This window comes from Ananas comosus, linkage group 18 (genome assembly GCF_001540865.1).
Source record: "Ananas comosus cultivar F153 linkage group 18, ASM154086v1, whole genome shotgun sequence".
Classification (NCBI taxonomy): Eukaryota; Viridiplantae; Streptophyta; class Magnoliopsida; order Poales; family Bromeliaceae; genus Ananas; species Ananas comosus.
Genome location: NC_033638.1, coordinates 10,306,861 through 10,323,387, shown reverse-complemented (window position 1 = coordinate 10,323,387; position 16,527 = coordinate 10,306,861). Strand labels below are relative to the sequence as shown.

Here is a 16,527-nt window from a genome sequence, read left to right as displayed (position 1 = left end):
GGTACACTCTCAGCTGCTTATAATGATATCCATTTGGTTTTATATCAGACCACATATTATTATAATATTAAAAAAACTTTAAATACTATGCATCTGGTTTTATTATTTTTTTACTTTAGTATTTTGTAGTTTAAAATATATCAATTTAGTATCTAATAATTTCGCACTTTCTAATTTAAATATCTTATGATTTAAAATATATCAATTTAGTACTTGTGGTTCTATTTTTTTCTTTTCGTCGGCTCCTTTGTTAATATTTCGTTAAATTATATATAAAAAAACTTCAGATACTTTATTTAGATTTATCGAATTTTACGTTAGTATCTTTTAGTTTTAACTTTGTAACTGATTTTTTTTTTCCGTTAATATTTTGTTAAATTATATATAAAAAACTTCATATACCCTATCTAGGTCTATCGATATTTACTTTAGTACCTTTTAATTTTAACTTTGTCACTGCTTTAATAAAAAAAAATTAGTAAAATAAATAATAAAAAGAGAAAAATGAAAGTATAGAGTACTAATTTATACACTTTAAACCACAGGGTACTAAAGTGAGAAAGTGCGAAACCATAAGGACTAACTCGATACACTTTAAAGCATAAGATACTGAAGTGAGAAAGTGTGAAACCCTATAGCGAGTATTTGAAGTTTACTCAAGTATAAATTAATATTATCTATTGCTCCTTGCACATATGATAATATGCTTGATAATTGGTGTCTGAAATACTAAATTCGAAATTTAATTATTTTATATTTTCAATTAAATTTATTAAATAAATAAATAAATAAAATAATATATTAATTTTCTCTTAATGAAAAAGGTAATATTACTTTTATAGGTAACAAATTATATTCATTAGATCTAATTAAAATCAGATATGTACGCGAGTAGATCTAACGCATCAATATAGCAGTCCCCAGGCCCCACCTACATGCCGCTGCTGTTCTAAAATTATTTTTTCTCTGGAGGCGGAAACCAAAATGGGTACAGCTCCATTAAGATCACCGTGTACCTCATCACGAACAGTTCCTGTTTGATCGTACGGCCAATAGCATGGCCCACCAGTGAAGCGACTCACGAGTGACTATTGGACACGCGGTAAACGTTCCCGTGCCCATCGCGATGACGTGGCACCCGCGAGGCGGCGGGTTGCACTCCGCATATACAATGCTCCGAAACGAGCAAAGCACCGAGGCCAAGAAGAGAGAGAGAGAGAGAGAGAGAGAGAGAATAAGAGGCGGAGGTGGAGGTGGAATCAACTCCCGCGGAGGAGGTAAATATATAGATGCCCTTCGGGGCGACGGGGGCCGTGGGATCGAGATCGGAGGGCGGGGGGATGGGGGTGCGGAGCGAGGACGCGGTGGTGATACAGGTGGGGAAGCGGGTCGGGGAGCCCGCCGTGATCACCGTCAATTGCCCCGATCAGACGGGCCTCGGCTGCGATATCTGCCGTATAATCCTCGAGTTCGGCCTCTGCATTACCCGAGGAGGTAAATTCTTCGAAAGCATTTTCTTCTTCTTTTTTGTTTTTTTTTTTGTTTTTTAATTCCCTCTCTGTTTTGGATAGAAGGAGAAATAGTTTTTTTTTTTTTTTTTTTTTGTTGGATTGTCCTATTTTTATTTTTTATATCGTCCAATATGTAATGATTAGATTTGCTGCTAATTTTTTTTGTTTCGGATTTTTCTTTAATCTCTCATTGTACTTCTGTTTTTTTGTTTCATCCTTTTTCTCTTAGATTTGGGTGTAGGATTTCGTGCATTTGTGGATGCGACAGAGTTTCTCAATTTTTAGTTGAAGAGAAACGCTAACTTGCATTGCTTCTGTTACTGTTACTGTTACTGTTACTCTTTAGTTTATTAAAATGCCATGATCTCCGACTTGGAACTCAATAGAATAGAACCATCTCCAATTTTCTTGTATAAATTTAAGATTTTAGCTTCAAAATGTTATTGGGCCTGGATTTATCTAATTTATTTTGTGTATATGTGACATTTTTTTTTTCTTTTTTTTCTTTCTTTTTTGTTGCAGATGTTTCGACGGATGGGCAATGGTGCTACTTAGTGTATTGGGTTGTTCCGCGCTCAACGTCCGTGACCATCCCGTGGACTAGCTTGAAGAATCGGCTGTTGTCGTCGTGCCCAACGTGTTCGATCCCGTTCTACGTAGACTTGAATCGGCCGGGGACTTCTCCGGTCTACCTTTTGAAGCTGTTCTCCATGGATCGGAAGGGATTGTTGCATGGTAATTTAGTTTCTTCTTATTTGGCCGGTAATTGAGATTGGAAATTCATGTTGGAGTTCGCCGCGATATCATGAGTTTGTGTGGTATGTTGCAGATGTTACTCAAGTTCTCTGTGAACTCGAACTCTTGATTCATAGAGTGAAGGTCTCGACCACGCCAGATGGTAGAGTCGTCGATCTCTTTTTTATAACCGATGGAATGTGAGTATCTAACTCTTCGTTGGTGTACTTTTTGCCTCTAAAATGTGTTCTCTGCAACTTATTTGCCAATGATCATGTTTCCATGTTTGGTTTTCGCTAAATTCTTTTTGCTTTGATGTTGATCTGGGGTTATTGGATTTTTTAAGACAAGTTATGTGCTTTTTTTAATCAGATCTTGGTCTTGTTTAAAGCTCGATTTGTTAGCAAAAATTTCGTGCATCATCTTTTAGCGAACCGTTGCTAATATCCCTTTTTTTCCTAGTTGCCAAAATGCGCTTGCAAATTGATTGAAAATTGCCATCCTTTTCTCTGGGAACTCATCTTTTGCATTTCTCAATCTAATTTGGTTGCAAAATTTTTTTGAATGATCTCAGTAGGAGATATAGTTCTATATTGCTGCAATTCTCTTCATTGTGTAGACCATGTTTCCTTCATTCATTCATTGTTCTTTTTTTTTTTTGGGTCACTGTAGGGAGCTCTTGCACACCAAAAAGAGACAAGATGAGACATGCAAAAGGTTAAATGATGCATTAGGGTCCTCCGTGAGTTGCGAGATTCTATTAGCTGAAGGCTTTCAACAGGGCTTCTCCTCTCTTCCACCGGAAGTTGCGGAAGAGCTTTTCAGGCTGGAGCTATCGGACAGCGAGCTTTGCTCGCACTCGCTTAGCCCAGAAATGAGAAAGCTAAAGAAGGCTAACATTAACTTTGACAATTCATTGAGCCCTTCGCACACTTTGCTGCAAATTCATTGCGTCGATCAAAAAGGCCTCCTTTACGACATTTTGAGGACCACGAAAGACTGTAACATTCAGGTACTACAAAGATCTACATTCATCACCATAAGTGACTTTAATTTCGGCTATTAAATTGGCTTTATTATCTAGTGACAGAGAAGGCTTTATTATCTAGTGATATAATGTATTATTAGGGTGATCGTGGGAGATACTTACTTGGGGCCTGTTTAGCCCAGCTGGAGCCTCAAGAGGAATGTTGTTTGAGTAAAGTTGTTAGAAAAAAAAAACACTAATAGCTTTCTTAATAAAAATCTTCTCAATAGCTTCCCACCACAGTAGAAACAAAAGCTTCATGTGATCTTTCTACTTTTGATGCGTAAAAGCTCTTTTAGTTCGTGTTAATTTTTTGCTAGCCATGTTCTTGGTTTTTGAAAGCTTTTACTTTTGAAATTAAAGTATATAAGTTGTTCGAAAAGTCAAGCCAAATAGACACTCGGTAATCAAATCTTTGATGAGGTATGCGGAAGATATTAAAGAGACAGATCTTCCCTCTTACAGAATTAATTATGTGTATGAGTGCAAACATTGAATAGGTACAGCATGGGCATGCTACTGTTTTCCCATAAATAATTGTGTTGCTGAGTCATGTAAGGACACATTTTTTAGTAGAAATCATTGAATCTGGGCTTTAGCATTGTCATTTTCTTAGATCAGCGGAAGCTGGGACCTTATCAGGTTCTACTTGTTTATACTCTTTCACTTTGATTTAAATACTAATTAATTGCAACTTGCTAAAATGTTTTTGCCCAGACAAGATGTAGCACATAATTTCGGACCTCATTACCTGTCAGGTCTGACACATTTCGATCTTGATTTCTCGCGTCTACTGTGCCATTTTTGTCGTTTCTTTTTCCAAATCTCAATTATAATATCGTAAAAAGAAGTACAATTTCCTATTAATTGTGTCGATTAAATACGTATGCTGATTTATTTTCCTTTTATTTAAGATAAATTACGGGCGATTCTTATCGGACATGAAGGGCTTTCGAGAGGTGGATCTTTTTATTCAGCAAACTGACGGGAAGAAGGTTGTGGATTCAGAGAAGCAGGGTTTTCTCTCTTCTATGTTAAGAGCCGAGATGCTCCATCCGCTACGCGTAATGATCATAAGCCGCGGCCCAGACACTGAACTCCTGGTTGCTAACCCAGTCGAGTTATCGGGAAAGGGTCGGCCTCGTGTGTTTTATGATGCTACACTTGCTCTCAAACTGCTTGGAATATGCATCTTCTCGGTGCGAAGAATTGCTATTCAAAATTTATGTAGAAATTCAATTGATCTTTTCTGGTCATGGTTGTCATTTGTCATTTTTGCAGGCCGAAATTGGAAGGCAAGCAGCATCAGAGAGGCAGTGGGAGGTCTATAGATTTCTCTTGGACGAAAGCCGCGAGTTTCCGCTAGCAAATAGTAGAACGAATAGGAATCAGGTTGTGGATAGAGTAAGGAGAACACTAATGGGCTGGTAAATTAAGCTTATTAGCCTCTGTATTACCGCTGGAAAGTTAGAATGGGCTTTTTATGTTGTGTTTTATGTAGTCTAGTTACCTTCCAATGTGCTTCTGTTTGTTTAGGGGTGGCCCCAGGCTTGTTGAGTCTCAGTAAGTGTACAGTGCACCCATTCACCATCTTATATATAATATAATGCTATGTGTAATTATTTCCTCTTGTTAATAATGAATGATTATCTTAATCTAAGTGATTTGTCGTTTTGTCAACTAGTGGGCGATTACACAGATCAATTTCAATTAACAAATAAGGTGTTGTAATGGAAGGGGCCGGAGGTTGTTTTCTGTAAGGGTCACTTTATAGGATTCTACTGCTGTGTATCAGTAATCAGCTTTTGGTGATAGTACTTTTGGGCCATTCTACTTCACAACTGTGAAAAGACGTGTTAATCTATTTACTAATTAGGAATTGAAACTATAGCATAATTGTTAAGGCCAAAACACGTACGGCGATCTCATGTTTGAATGGGGTTAGGCTCTTTTGGTGGATAAAAAGCTTGTGTTCAAATCAATACGAAAATCATGGCAAAAGCATTTCCCGTGGCCACGAGAAAAGCCAAACCGCTCAGATGGAAGATGTATATATTGTAACACTTACACTACATTATCAATAATCAATCGAACATATATTTTTATTTTAAAAAAAATATAATAAAAATATTTTTTTATTAATCATAATAAAAATGATGAATGTAAGGAAATAATGTAATTAATTGGAGACGCCAAGTTAACGATATAATTGATGTATTTTAAACTTTTTCGTTCCGGTGGCGGGCCTTACGGCCGTACTTTCTCCTGAACCTCCAAAACAGAAGGCAAAGGAGGTGGAAGCCACCTCTATCTTCTTTCTGCACGCTTGCACTATGGCCATGGGTGGTGCGAGCACTTCCTGTCTTTTTACCGGAAATTATTAGATGGACCAGGCGCAGGACGTGTATACTCCTTGCACCGCACCACACCAACTTTTTTTTTTTTTTTTAAGAGAAAAATAATATACTACCCGCTTCGTTTTTTTAAATAAAATAAATTTAACTAAAAATATAAATCAACTAGAATTTAAATTTAAAATTCCGATTACTAACCACTAAATTTTTTACCACTTGCACTAGAAATGATCAGTGCCAACTATTAATTTCCAGCCCTTCTAGTTTCTAGAAGTGCATGCTTGTAACAATAGTGAGTCAAAAAGATTTTTTTTTTGGGGTTTTTTTCACTCTAAACCATAATTAATTTCATGAGATTTGGATGGCAAATACTAAAGTATGATTATCTTAGATGAGACGAGAAGTGTAGCGGTTATAGGAGTGCCGCGCACGATGTTTACCAGTGCATTGCATAAGTGTTTGAAAAATGCATACTACTGTACATGAATAAAATACGACGATATATATTATCAAATAATAATATAATATAATATAATTATTATTATAATTATTAAAACATGGCACTACAACGCAATAGTTAAAAGAGGCCGGGGCCGGAGTGGGGTGCGATGGTTGGAACCAACTGAGTCACGGGGAGCAAATAATTAATTGTCGCTGAGCGTGAGTGCGGCAACAAGTGGTGGGGTCCACGGGTACTTCGGTGGCGTGTTCACGTGGGACCCGTGTCGTACGTGGCATCGCTCAGCTCCTTGTCGACTCGTGCCTCCTGTGGCCCAACATATAAGAACACGCGATTGCTAAGTAAATAATGTTTCCAATTTAAGAACCTATTTATTGTAATAATAATAATATGTATATATCATCGCGGTCGAGGCCTCGAAGCCAATTGGGCCGAGGCTTCGGCCCAAGTTTAATCCTTTAGTTAACGGGCTTTTCGATCCAAGCCTACTTGCAGTGTTGGGCTTTTGACCTAGGGGGCCCAAGTTTCAAGCTGATGGTTGGAAAAGAAAAAGAAAAAGAAAAAAAAAAACAGAAAAGAGAAGCTAAATTCTTAAATTTCATGCTGTTTACTTTTTCTTGTGAGTTTCAAATGTAGCATACTTTCATTTCGTTTAATTTTTAAATAAATTTACTTGATTTTTTGAATTCGAAACTTTGAATTCTAATTATCATTACCAAGCCCTTTATCCTAATTTTCATATTATTATTAGAATAAATACACTATATCCAATCATATTTTAAATGTTTTACTCTGACAATAATAATAATAATAATATAAATTATTATTTTAACAAAAATTAATTCCAATAATAAATAAACTTTTTTGTAGTCCGGGAAATGTCCACGAGGAGTGTGTCCGCCCGTCGAATCCGGAACGTTCTACTACACGCAGTATTATGCGCGCGCGGAATATTCGTGGCCTCAGCGTTTCATATAATCACACTTTTGCCACTGCTCTCTGAAGTTCTCTTTTACCTATGAACTTTTACTGCGTCCCATTACAGCGTGAGAGGCCCTTTGCTCGAATTGCTCTCGCGGAAAATGGCGCCCCGTAGCTCCACTTCCGCTCCACTCCTCCTCTCCTTCTTGTTCCACCTCCTCCTCCTCCTCCTCCACTCCGCCAACCCTAACCCTAGCCCCAATACTCGCCGCGTTTACTCTAGAAGGCCTATCCGGTTCGCCGAGGAGCTCATTGGCGATCTCAACCTCCTCCCAGGAATCGAAGAGGTCGAAGGGGGCGACGCGATCGAGGGATTTTCGAGCCCTCGCCTCGTAGAGCGGCGTCTTCGACTCCCGATTCTCGGAGATATCGGATCGGAGATCTCGGTCGAGCAGCTAGGGCATCATGCGGGATACTATCGCCTCGAGCACACTCATGGCGCTAGGTATCTGATTCCCCTTTTAATTCTCTTCTTCTTTGATTCAGATGAGACATAGGTTAGTTTCCTCTGTTTCTTTGATGTAGTAAGTATGGTCGTTGTAGAGCTTTTTGTTAATACGTGATGAGATTGAATTGACTGTGATCTGATAACTTGATCGCAAAGCAGGTGTTAGTGTAATTGTGAGACTGCTCGATGAACACAATTACTTTGAGATCTCACGTTTCTTTTAAATCTCTGTCGTGGTATGTAGATGGTGAATTTATTTGATTCTTCTGCAACTTTACATGCGGTCCATATATCTTAGGGTTCACAAGTAATTTATATTGTGCCGTGCTCACTTTGCTCCGCAAAATTCAAGGAAGTGTTGTCCAAAAAATCATGTACCTACACAGTAATTCTTGCTTATTGTTGCCGGACGTAGCAAAATCTGTTTCATTTCTTTATTCCCAATAGAAGTGACATCGTTGATATCATTTTCATGTTCTAAGGTGCCCAGAGGGATCATTTAGAAGTCCATCAAGAAAATGATCATCTAAATATACCTTGACTACTTCATACCCTGCTTTCCTACATATTTCAGGTATATATCTTGCAGTAATATCATTCATATTCTAAAAATGGCTTCTGATTGTTTGCAGAATGTTCTACTTCTTCTTTGAATCCCGAGGCAAAAGTAGTGATCCTGTTGTTATTTGGCTCACTGGTGGTCCTGGATGCAGCAGTGAACTGGCACTTTTTTATGAAAATGGCCCATTCAAAATTGCAGATAACATGTCGCTTATTTGGAATGACTATGGTTGGGACAAGGTACCAACTTTACATCCGTTTATGTACTAATTATGCTCCTATAGGCTGGCAGACCATGGGCCACAAAGCCTTTATAATAATGCGCGCAACAAATAGATCTTAGCAAATCATAATATGTACTATATATTCGGTAATGTGAATTTTTCAGCATATAATCACTTCCTTTATTTATTTTACGGGAAATCTGAGTTTAATCTTTTTCTAGGCATCAAACCTCATTTATGTTGACCAGCCCACGGGAACTGGCTTTAGTTACACTACAGACTTACGAGACTTCCGCTTTGGGGAGAAGGGTATAGCAAATGATTTGTATGACTTTTTACAGGTAACACTAATTTGATTTACTAAATTTTAAATTCTTAGACCTGCTCTAAATTTCCATTGCTGATTGTTCTTGCATCCCTCCAGGCTTTCTTTACTGAGCATCCAGACTACTTGAAGAACGACTTCTATATTACTGGAGAATCATATGCAGGGCATTATATTCCTGCTGCTGCTGAAAGGGTTTACAGAGGAAACAAGGAGAAGGAACGGCTTCATATAAATCTAAAGGTAAATTATTCAGGATATCGAGGTACCATAATTCATCCATGAAGCAAACTAGGTGTATTACACTATTACATCCATTCAGATAATAGCCTAGTGGTTCAAAATTCTGCTTGTGGCTTATAACTGCTTTCTCCTGTCTTATAGTTTGAAATGTGCAATCCTTTTCTGAGGAAAAGTAATGCTGGCAATATGACCTACATGGTAGAAAATAATAATTTCTCAAAACGTAATCAATATCATTCCTTTTGTCCGTGAAGGGTTTTGCTATTGGCAATGGGTTGACTGACCCTGCAATTCAGTACGGTGCATATGCTGATTATGCACTAGAAATGGGCGTCATTGGGCAAGATGCACACAACACCATCGACAAGATATACCCGGCCTGCAAACTTGGAATTCAACTATGTGGTAAATCACTTTCTACGTCAATTATGAAGCACCGCTGCATTCAGCGAGAGGACAAACCTTTTGCCTGCTGGTATTTAATTTAATCTGAGGATCAAATTGCAGGTTCTTCAGGGGTAATATCATGTGCTGCGTCTTACATTCTGTGCAATTCCATATTCACTTCCATTTTGCTTCTTGCTGGGAACATTAATGTATGTGTTCTCTCTCTTCTAAATTTTGGTTCTTGTGAATTTGTTTTCCATCTTTTATTCTCTTTTCTAATTCCAGCATTTTTCAGTATTATGATATTCGGAAAAAATGTGAGGGGAGCCTCTGTTATGATTTCTCGAACATGGAGAAATTTCTCAATGAGAAGTATGTGAGGAATGCGCTCGGTGTTGGTGATAGGAAATTTATTTCATGTAATCCTCTCGTTTATGAAGCAATGATTACCGACTGGATGAAGAATTTGGAAGTGGGCATTCCTACCCTTATCGACGATGGCATCAAGCTCTTGGTTTACGCCGGTGAATATGATCTCATATGCAACTGGTTGGGTAAGTTGATGCCTTTCAAGTCGATTATGTACTTAGTAATAACTCTAATGTGGAAAACTCTTATCAATGGTCTCGTTTTAACTTGTGGAGATAGCTATTGAAAAATATACGGGTAGAATTAGATGAACTTATGTAAGGCTGCATGCAAAACTTGATGATTGATCAGCAAGTACTTCCTACCTATGCAGGAAACTTTAGATGGGTCAACTCGATGGAATGGTCAGGACAAAAGACATTTGCAGAATCTCCTATGGCACCATTTACAGTGGACGGCAAGAAGGCGGGACTTATTAAAGCATATGGGCCGTTGAGCTTTCTCAAGGTGACTTTTCAATATGCGTTGCAGTTACTTTTTGCTTTTCCTTGTGCAAAAGAATTTAGTTTTCCTTATTAAATGATGATTTTTGCCCCTTTCTCCGGTAAATTGGCTCACAGTTTACTTAAAAAGGACAAAGGTTGTCTAAACAATAAAGATGGTATTTTTTTAACCCTCAAATGGTCGGGAACTATACACAACAGGATTGAAAGGTCATTTATGCCTACCACACAGTGAAATGTTCAAAAAATAAGTCCTAGGTTTTAGATAATACAGGAGCTATAGATACATTTAACCTTATTTAGTAGACATTTTATTGGCTCATTCTGGCCGGACTCAAGTGTTGAATAGAGATCGGAACTACAATGCATTGGAGTTATTCTGTTCTTAGGAAGCAGCAAGCTTTTAGATTGGTTGTTTGTTGTAGGGGTCTAAGCATGGCCAATAAATCATGGTATGCAATGTGCTCTGTGCAGGTTCATGATGCCGGACATATGGTTCCCATGGATCAGCCCAAGGCAGCCTTGGCGATGCTGAGGAGATGGATGAATGGAAGTTTAACTGAGGATCAGAGTATTGTTATGGCTGCAGACGCATAAACATCATAAGCTTTTGGAGGTTTCGGAGAGAGTGCTTTTGCAGCTCTTGTTACTTCTATTTCTACCTTCTGGCTGTAAGTGTACGTTTTAATAGGATTCCTTTTCAGTTGATAATGATGTACTTAGTATGCATACTCTGATCACCGGGAGCAACTCATTGAATCTGATAGGCCTGAGAAAAACATTAAGGATTACATGAATCTCAAGGAGTTTGTGTATACTGATAGAAAAAAAAGACTATATTTCTTGTTGCTTTGATTCTGCAGAATTCTTTTACATTTTCCTATGTATGTTTGGAAAGATTAATGTAACTGAAGAATTATTGTTTTCCTTTGTTGATTAAGAAACACCTTATGAACATGCAAACCTTTGGTTTATATAAACCGGTGATGATCCTTCATTAACAGGCGAAACAGTCGAGGAAAACAGTTGTAGGTCCTAGATGTCGAGAAGCATTTGCCAACAGAACTAGTATTCGGAAGCGATTTGTAACTATAGCGAATTTAACTCCCAGATACCGAAATTTGGTCAACTGATGCAAAAGGCTCCAATTGAACCTGTAGTCAGCATTTATTTCTCAGTTGCCAACCTTTTCCAACAGGTTTATTAATTCAAACGGAACAATTAAATCAAACAACAATTCAGCTTGGATAAAATATAAGATCAGCTGAACAAAACTGTAATTAAACCACAAAAACAAAGTCCAAATTCTGAATACAAATCACGCCACAATACAAGCTTTCAGTCAACCCAAAATAAAACGTCCTTCCAAACTACTAGAAATTTGCATATCTTGGAGACCCAAGATAGACCACAACAGCTTATAGCATACCAAATTTCTACATCATTCTCGTTAAAAACTGCTGTGAACCATGCAAACAAAAAGTTATGACGACACCTTTTCCTTTTGCAACCAAAACAAATAAAGCTTCCAACTTACGGAAATATAGTAAAATAAACGGGAAAATAAAAAGAGAGATACTACCAATGTCACATAACAGAATGGACAAAACTATAAAAACAGAAAATGACGAAAAAGCAGACAATGAAAAGAAAAACTACGGCCAGAAACGATACAAAAGTCTCTGGGGCGAAGTGCCCTGTTTCACTGATCAAAACCAGAACACTCCCTGAGAGAAACGTTTACCATGGAATAACTACAGCCGAATATTATGGCTAAATCATATATAAAGCTTACTACACCTTCCATCCTAATTTCCAGTACCTGACCGTACTAAGCTGCATACAAAAGCAAAAGGTAACATCCAGAGTAGAATCCAAAAGTCACAATAATGCAACTACAAAAGAATTCACAAAGGTATAATAAAAACTCTAAAACAGTTTAGTGCCCTGATTAACTGATAGGGCAGATGTCAGAAACTTTCGCTATTGGAGAGAAAGCCACTATCATGGAATAATTGGTTACGGCTTTAAATTATATTAAAAAAAAAAACATTTATGCATTCCTCCAGCTTGTCGTCGTCATAAGCAGTTCTCTGCTCACAGACTGGACAGTAACTTCTAGGAAGTGGAATCAGATCTTTTACACTCACGAGCTCGATCTGTCCATCCAGCCAGATTTTAGAGCTCGACCTGTCCATCCAGCCAGATTTTATTGTGAATTAATGTACCACTAGAATATCGCTGAATTTCATCCACAAGCTTAGTAAACGATCCACCATTTGAAATCTAATTAGGGCATCACATCACGGGATCAAGGATGGCAGGGTGAGAAATTTGCATGCTAAACCTTAGCAGTGTTCAAAGAGCAACAATTGCAAATGCCATAACACTCGATGCAAGGAGTAAACTCAACAAGAATACTGAAAAAGTATTCTCCCTGGTGCTTTTCATATACTCACCTTGCCTCCAATCCATTGGCATACAAGATTGATTGCAGGACTTGCAGCTTAACGGTGCTTCTGATCAGCAACAAAATGTCCACAGGCTATCAAAGAGAACGATCTTGTTATCTGCTTTGGTAGGCCATGGAATTTTAAGTTTAGTAGATGACCAGCTTGGTGGCCCAAGCTTATCTAGGCGATTAGAATTACTAATCACTACATACTCAGCAGCATCAACCTGCTTAACAAACAGGCAGGAAAAAAATACAAATTTCAGTATATGTACAAACCAAAAAAGGAAAATGATAGCGATAGAGGACAGCAATAAAATAGAAATTAAAAAAAAAAAAAAAAAACGCTAATCTGACATACCTCTAACAAGTAGGGCTGCACGACTGAAGAAATGCCTTCCAACTTGTGGAGCAAACTTTGGTTGCGATGACAAGACCAGTAATGCTAATCTGACATACCTCTAACAAGTGAGGGCTGCACGACTGAAGAAATGCCTTCCAACTTGTGGAGCAAACTTTGGTTGCGATGACAAGACCAGTATATGACTTGTAGCAAGAAGAGTATGAAAGAAACTACAGCAACCATACCAAACAATCGACAACGGCACTCACCAGACATCCATTTAACCAACTACTATGTCGAAAAGAAAGGTGCAATAACAATGTGAAAGCCAAAGCCTGATAAATATGAATTCCATCTTCCCTTCCCTACAGAAGCACAACCGGTAGAACTAAAGCAAATATAATTGAGCAGCATTGAGCAAAGCTATGATTAACTCAGTAGAGAACTCTTTAATTGGTTTGCATAGCATCTGCATGGTACTTCTCCAAGTCAGCATCAAGGTCTGCAGCAGATGTCGGCTGACTGTTGCCTTTGCCCCGTCCACGGCGTCTACCTCTTCCACGGCCACCACGTCCTGGCAATGCAGCAGCTGCGCCCCTTCTGGGTCCACTGTTATTACATAATCATGTTAGCATGATTCGGAAAAATAAAAATTGAAGCTGTGATCATTAATAACAAAGCTGCAGAAACAAACATAAAATGAAAGCAAATAAACAGCATAAAAAGAAAGCAAAGAAAAAAAAATGCAAAAAGAAAGAAAAGAAAGAAAATCAAGTTCAGATGATATAGAGAGAGGAGATAATAAGCAGCTAGGTATATGAACACGAAAAGCATCCACAAAAACCGCACAAACACTTGGATTACTTTCATATACAGTGCAAATGGACATAGTTGATTTTTACAAACTCCAACATTACTTACTTCAGAGGTAAAAGGGAAAAAAAAAAACACCCACACAGTAATAACATGAATTCTCGAAAATAATTGACAAATAATTACTCAGTTAAGTCAGTTTGGTTCAATTAATTCCAATTCGAACCTGCCATCTATTGGTTTACTTGAAATAACTATATTAACAAATAATTACTTTTGCCAAGTCCTCTTTATGCAAAGAAAAGGTTTTATATCTTAAATCCCCAAAAAATTTGACAGCAGCACTTGATACAATTTGATGCTTTCCATACACAACAGTGGCTGATACAAATTCTCATCAAGCACATGGAACTAGCTAACAACCATATCCCATCCCAAAAGACCAAATATAGTAGGCAAGTAATTGCTAAGCGTGCATCAAGTTAAGAGGAAAATGAAAACCTCTTTGGAGCAGTGTTGGGAGTTCCAGATCTCCCATTTGTGGCCTGTGGCACAGCAGCTGGTGCTGGAACATTAGTTCCCACAATCTCTATTTTCATTGGCTTGCCATCAAGTTGGACGTTGTTGTATCTCTTCACCGCAGCAAGACCATCAGCACGTCTGGCAAAGACAACTTCAGCCGTACCCTGTCAGAAATGAAATACTCCAATGTTAGAGTAGAGGAAAACATATTACTCAAGCGTAAGGAGCCTTCGAAGGAAAATAAAGCACCTTAGATCTTCCACTTCGATCATAATGAATTGAGTAGCGTTTCATATCACCAATCTCTGAAAACAGTTCCTGAATCAAATAGCACATGAAACTATAAGATGCAAATAGTAAAATACAAAAAAAGAAGTACATACAGCCTGCCTGAAAAATAAAGGTACTTGACACAGTGAAGACAACAGGAAAACAAAAAGGCAAGTCAAGACGAAAAGCAGACAAAGTTCTTCTCAGGGATAAAGAACAAAAAGCAAAAGCATGTGATCTGAGTGACAGCACGGTTAACGTATCAGCAAAAAAGGGCAGTCTCATAGGTGTTTCCATAAGGCAAGATGATTAAGTTAGCAGATTTCTTCAAAATCCAAAAACTGTCTTGTCAAAGTTCCAGCATCCTTAAAAAACATGATTTCTTATGCACTGTTTATAGTTCTATTCCAGTATTTAAACATGTAATTTACTTGAAAAGCACAAAAATATAAAATAAGTCAACTACAGAACTATCTGTTCTCCCAAGAACCAAACGAGGCTAAATCGGAAGAAAGATTATATTGATATATAATCCCCATCCACTTATTAAAATTGGGTAAAGATGGAATAAACTCGATCTATTCTCCAGTTGTTCTCAAGGTACTTTTCTGCCACATTTCTATGGTTGTTACAAAATTTTTAGATATCAAAATCCTAAAAAGCAAGTGGTTTGTTGGGAGGCTATCCAAGTGAATAGATCTGGACTCAGAAAAATAAAATAAATGGCTATTACTAAGATAGCTTTCGCGTATCCTCAATTCCTCATCCAAAAGGGTCTCATCAAATCAAGGCCACTCTATTATAAATTCATAGCTGGAATTGGAGGATGATGAGAGGGAAATCAGGTATTTTTTATGGAAAAAAAAAAAGACAAAACAAGTGCCACGCTTGACTAAGGACCTTCTTATTCGATCTTTTCTTCTCTATTCTCTTGCTCCTCAACATATTCTCATTTCCCTCCCTTCTTACAGCAAATTCTATTCAGCACAAAGTTTTTATGCCAATAATTCATTTATGATGGATCTGTTGCAACAATATCTACTATCCCAAGCATATAGAATTACTTCATCAACACCCAAACAAAATTTAATTTGCATGACAAATTATAGATTCATAGACATAAGTAAAGAGGCAAAAAAAACAGCAGAATTCACGCAATAAAGCTCAATAAGAGGGGAAAAAAAAGAAGGATGATAAGATCGGGAAAATAACCTTGATGTCTTCGTTGGAAACCCCATAATCCAAGTTGGAGATGTAAAGCTTGGTACCGGTCTCGATCGCCGACGCCCTCGCCACGGGAGCAGAGTAATCCGCGTACATGTCGTGCTGCCACGCCGAGTCCGGAGCCTAGATTCGGAGATCAAGTGAGAAAACCCTAGATCGAAGGGGTGAGCAAGAGACGCACCCCGACCAGACCAGATCGGCCGATTCCGAGATCGGGGCGAGCATCGCTATCGGATCGGCGGAGAAACCCTAACCATACCTTCGCCGCAGCGTAGGGAGCGGCGCGGTTCGCGGCGCGGTTGGGGATCCGGCGCGCGGGGCCGGCCCCGGAGGATCGGCGTCGGTCCCGCGCGTTTCCGCCGCCACCGGACCCGCCTCTGGCGGCGGCGCCTCCGGCGGCGGCGCCTCCTCCGGACTTCTTGTTGCTCTTTATGATGTCGTCGAGGGACATATCCAAGGCGCTCGACATCTTCGACGGATGGATCGAGAGGAAGGAGAAGGAGACTGAGATAAGGGGAAGAGATGAGAGGTAGGGTTTCGACGCGGAGAAGATGGGGTGAGGGAGGCGGCGGAAGGGGGTCTAGGGTTTCGAGAGAGGCGTGTGGGAGAAGGAACTACAGAGGAGGAAACGAGAGGAGGAGAATATAGAACGCGGTTGGATCAGTATACGCGTCTATAGTACGCTACGATATTATGAGGGACGCCGATGAGTGCTTCGCTGTATGCTTGAAAGCAACGCGGCTATGACATTGGCATGTGGGTCACTCGTTAATTT

At 38.7% G+C, this 16,527-nt stretch overlaps 3 protein-coding genes across 5 annotated transcripts; 2 read left to right on the top strand and 1 right to left on the bottom strand.

The window, feature by feature from the left end:
* Window positions 1,191–4,953, top strand: LOC109724447 (ACT domain-containing protein ACR9-like). Its single transcript, XM_020253276.1, has 6 exons — window positions 1,191–1,494; window positions 2,034–2,246; window positions 2,341–2,446; window positions 2,919–3,258; window positions 4,188–4,472; window positions 4,555–4,953. The coding sequence occupies exons 1-6, from the start codon at window positions 1,290–1,292 to the stop codon at window positions 4,702–4,704; spliced, it is 1,299 nt and encodes a 432-aa protein (XP_020108865.1). The 5' UTR covers window positions 1,191–1,289; the 3' UTR covers window positions 4,705–4,953.
* Window positions 7,111–11,055, top strand: LOC109724277 (serine carboxypeptidase-like). Its single transcript, XM_020253046.1, has 9 exons — window positions 7,111–7,513; window positions 8,149–8,317; window positions 8,523–8,642; window positions 8,726–8,869; window positions 9,124–9,274; window positions 9,377–9,465; window positions 9,552–9,810; window positions 9,999–10,132; window positions 10,603–11,055. Exons 1-9 carry the CDS (start codon window positions 7,170–7,172, stop codon window positions 10,723–10,725), a joined length of 1,533 nt encoding a protein of 510 aa, XP_020108635.1. The 5' UTR covers window positions 7,111–7,169; the 3' UTR covers window positions 10,726–11,055.
* On the bottom strand, window positions 11,632–16,422 carry LOC109724278 (THO complex subunit 4A-like). Of its 3 annotated transcripts, XM_020253050.1 has the most exons (7): window positions 16,012–16,422; window positions 15,741–15,875; window positions 14,508–14,576; window positions 14,238–14,422; window positions 12,942–13,532; window positions 12,588–12,807; window positions 11,632–12,318 (listed from the first exon to the last, which is right to left on the bottom strand). In XM_020253050.1, exons 1-5 carry the CDS (start codon window positions 16,219–16,221, stop codon window positions 13,373–13,375), a joined length of 759 nt encoding a protein of 252 aa, XP_020108639.1. In that variant the 5' UTR covers window positions 16,222–16,422; the 3' UTR covers window positions 11,632–12,318; window positions 12,588–12,807; window positions 12,942–13,372. The 3 variants fall into 3 exon arrangements, with proteins under 3 accessions (XP_020108639.1, XP_020108638.1, XP_020108637.1); XM_020253049.1 differs by having other exon boundaries at window positions 11,649–12,810; XM_020253048.1 differs by having other exon boundaries at window positions 11,649–12,807.

Bases quoted from the DNA above. Each gene is read 5' to 3' on its own strand.
- LOC109724447 (XM_020253276.1), top strand. From the start codon at position 1,290: ATGCCCTTCGGGGCGACGGGGGCCGTGGGATCGAGATCGGAGGGCGGG. The intron at 1,495-2,033 runs GTAAATTCTTCG...TTTTTGTTGCAG, and splicing joins CCTCTGCATTACCCGAGGAG to ATGTTTCGACGGATGGGCAA. The intron at 2,247-2,340 runs GTAATTTAGTTT...GGTATGTTGCAG, and splicing joins TCGGAAGGGATTGTTGCATG to ATGTTACTCAAGTTCTCTGT.
- LOC109724277 (XM_020253046.1), top strand. From the start codon at position 7,170: ATGGCGCCCCGTAGCTCCACTTCCGCTCCACTCCTCCTCTCCTTCTTG. The intron at 9,466-9,551 runs GTATGTGTTCTC...AGCATTTTTCAG, and splicing joins TTCTTGCTGGGAACATTAAT to TATTATGATATTCGGAAAAA. The intron at 10,133-10,602 runs GTGACTTTTCAA...TGCTCTGTGCAG, and splicing joins GGCCGTTGAGCTTTCTCAAG to GTTCATGATGCCGGACATAT.
- LOC109724278 (XM_020253050.1), bottom strand. From the start codon at position 16,221: ATGTCGAGCGCCTTGGATATGTCCCTCGACGACATCATAAAGAGCAAC. The intron at 15,876-16,011 runs GTATGGTTAGGG...CTCCGAATCTAG, and splicing joins CTCCCTACGCTGCGGCGAAG to GCTCCGGACTCGGCGTGGCA. The intron at 14,423-14,507 runs GTGCTTTATTTT...CATTTCTGACAG, and splicing joins ATCGAAGTGGAAGATCTAAG to GGTACGGCTGAAGTTGTCTT.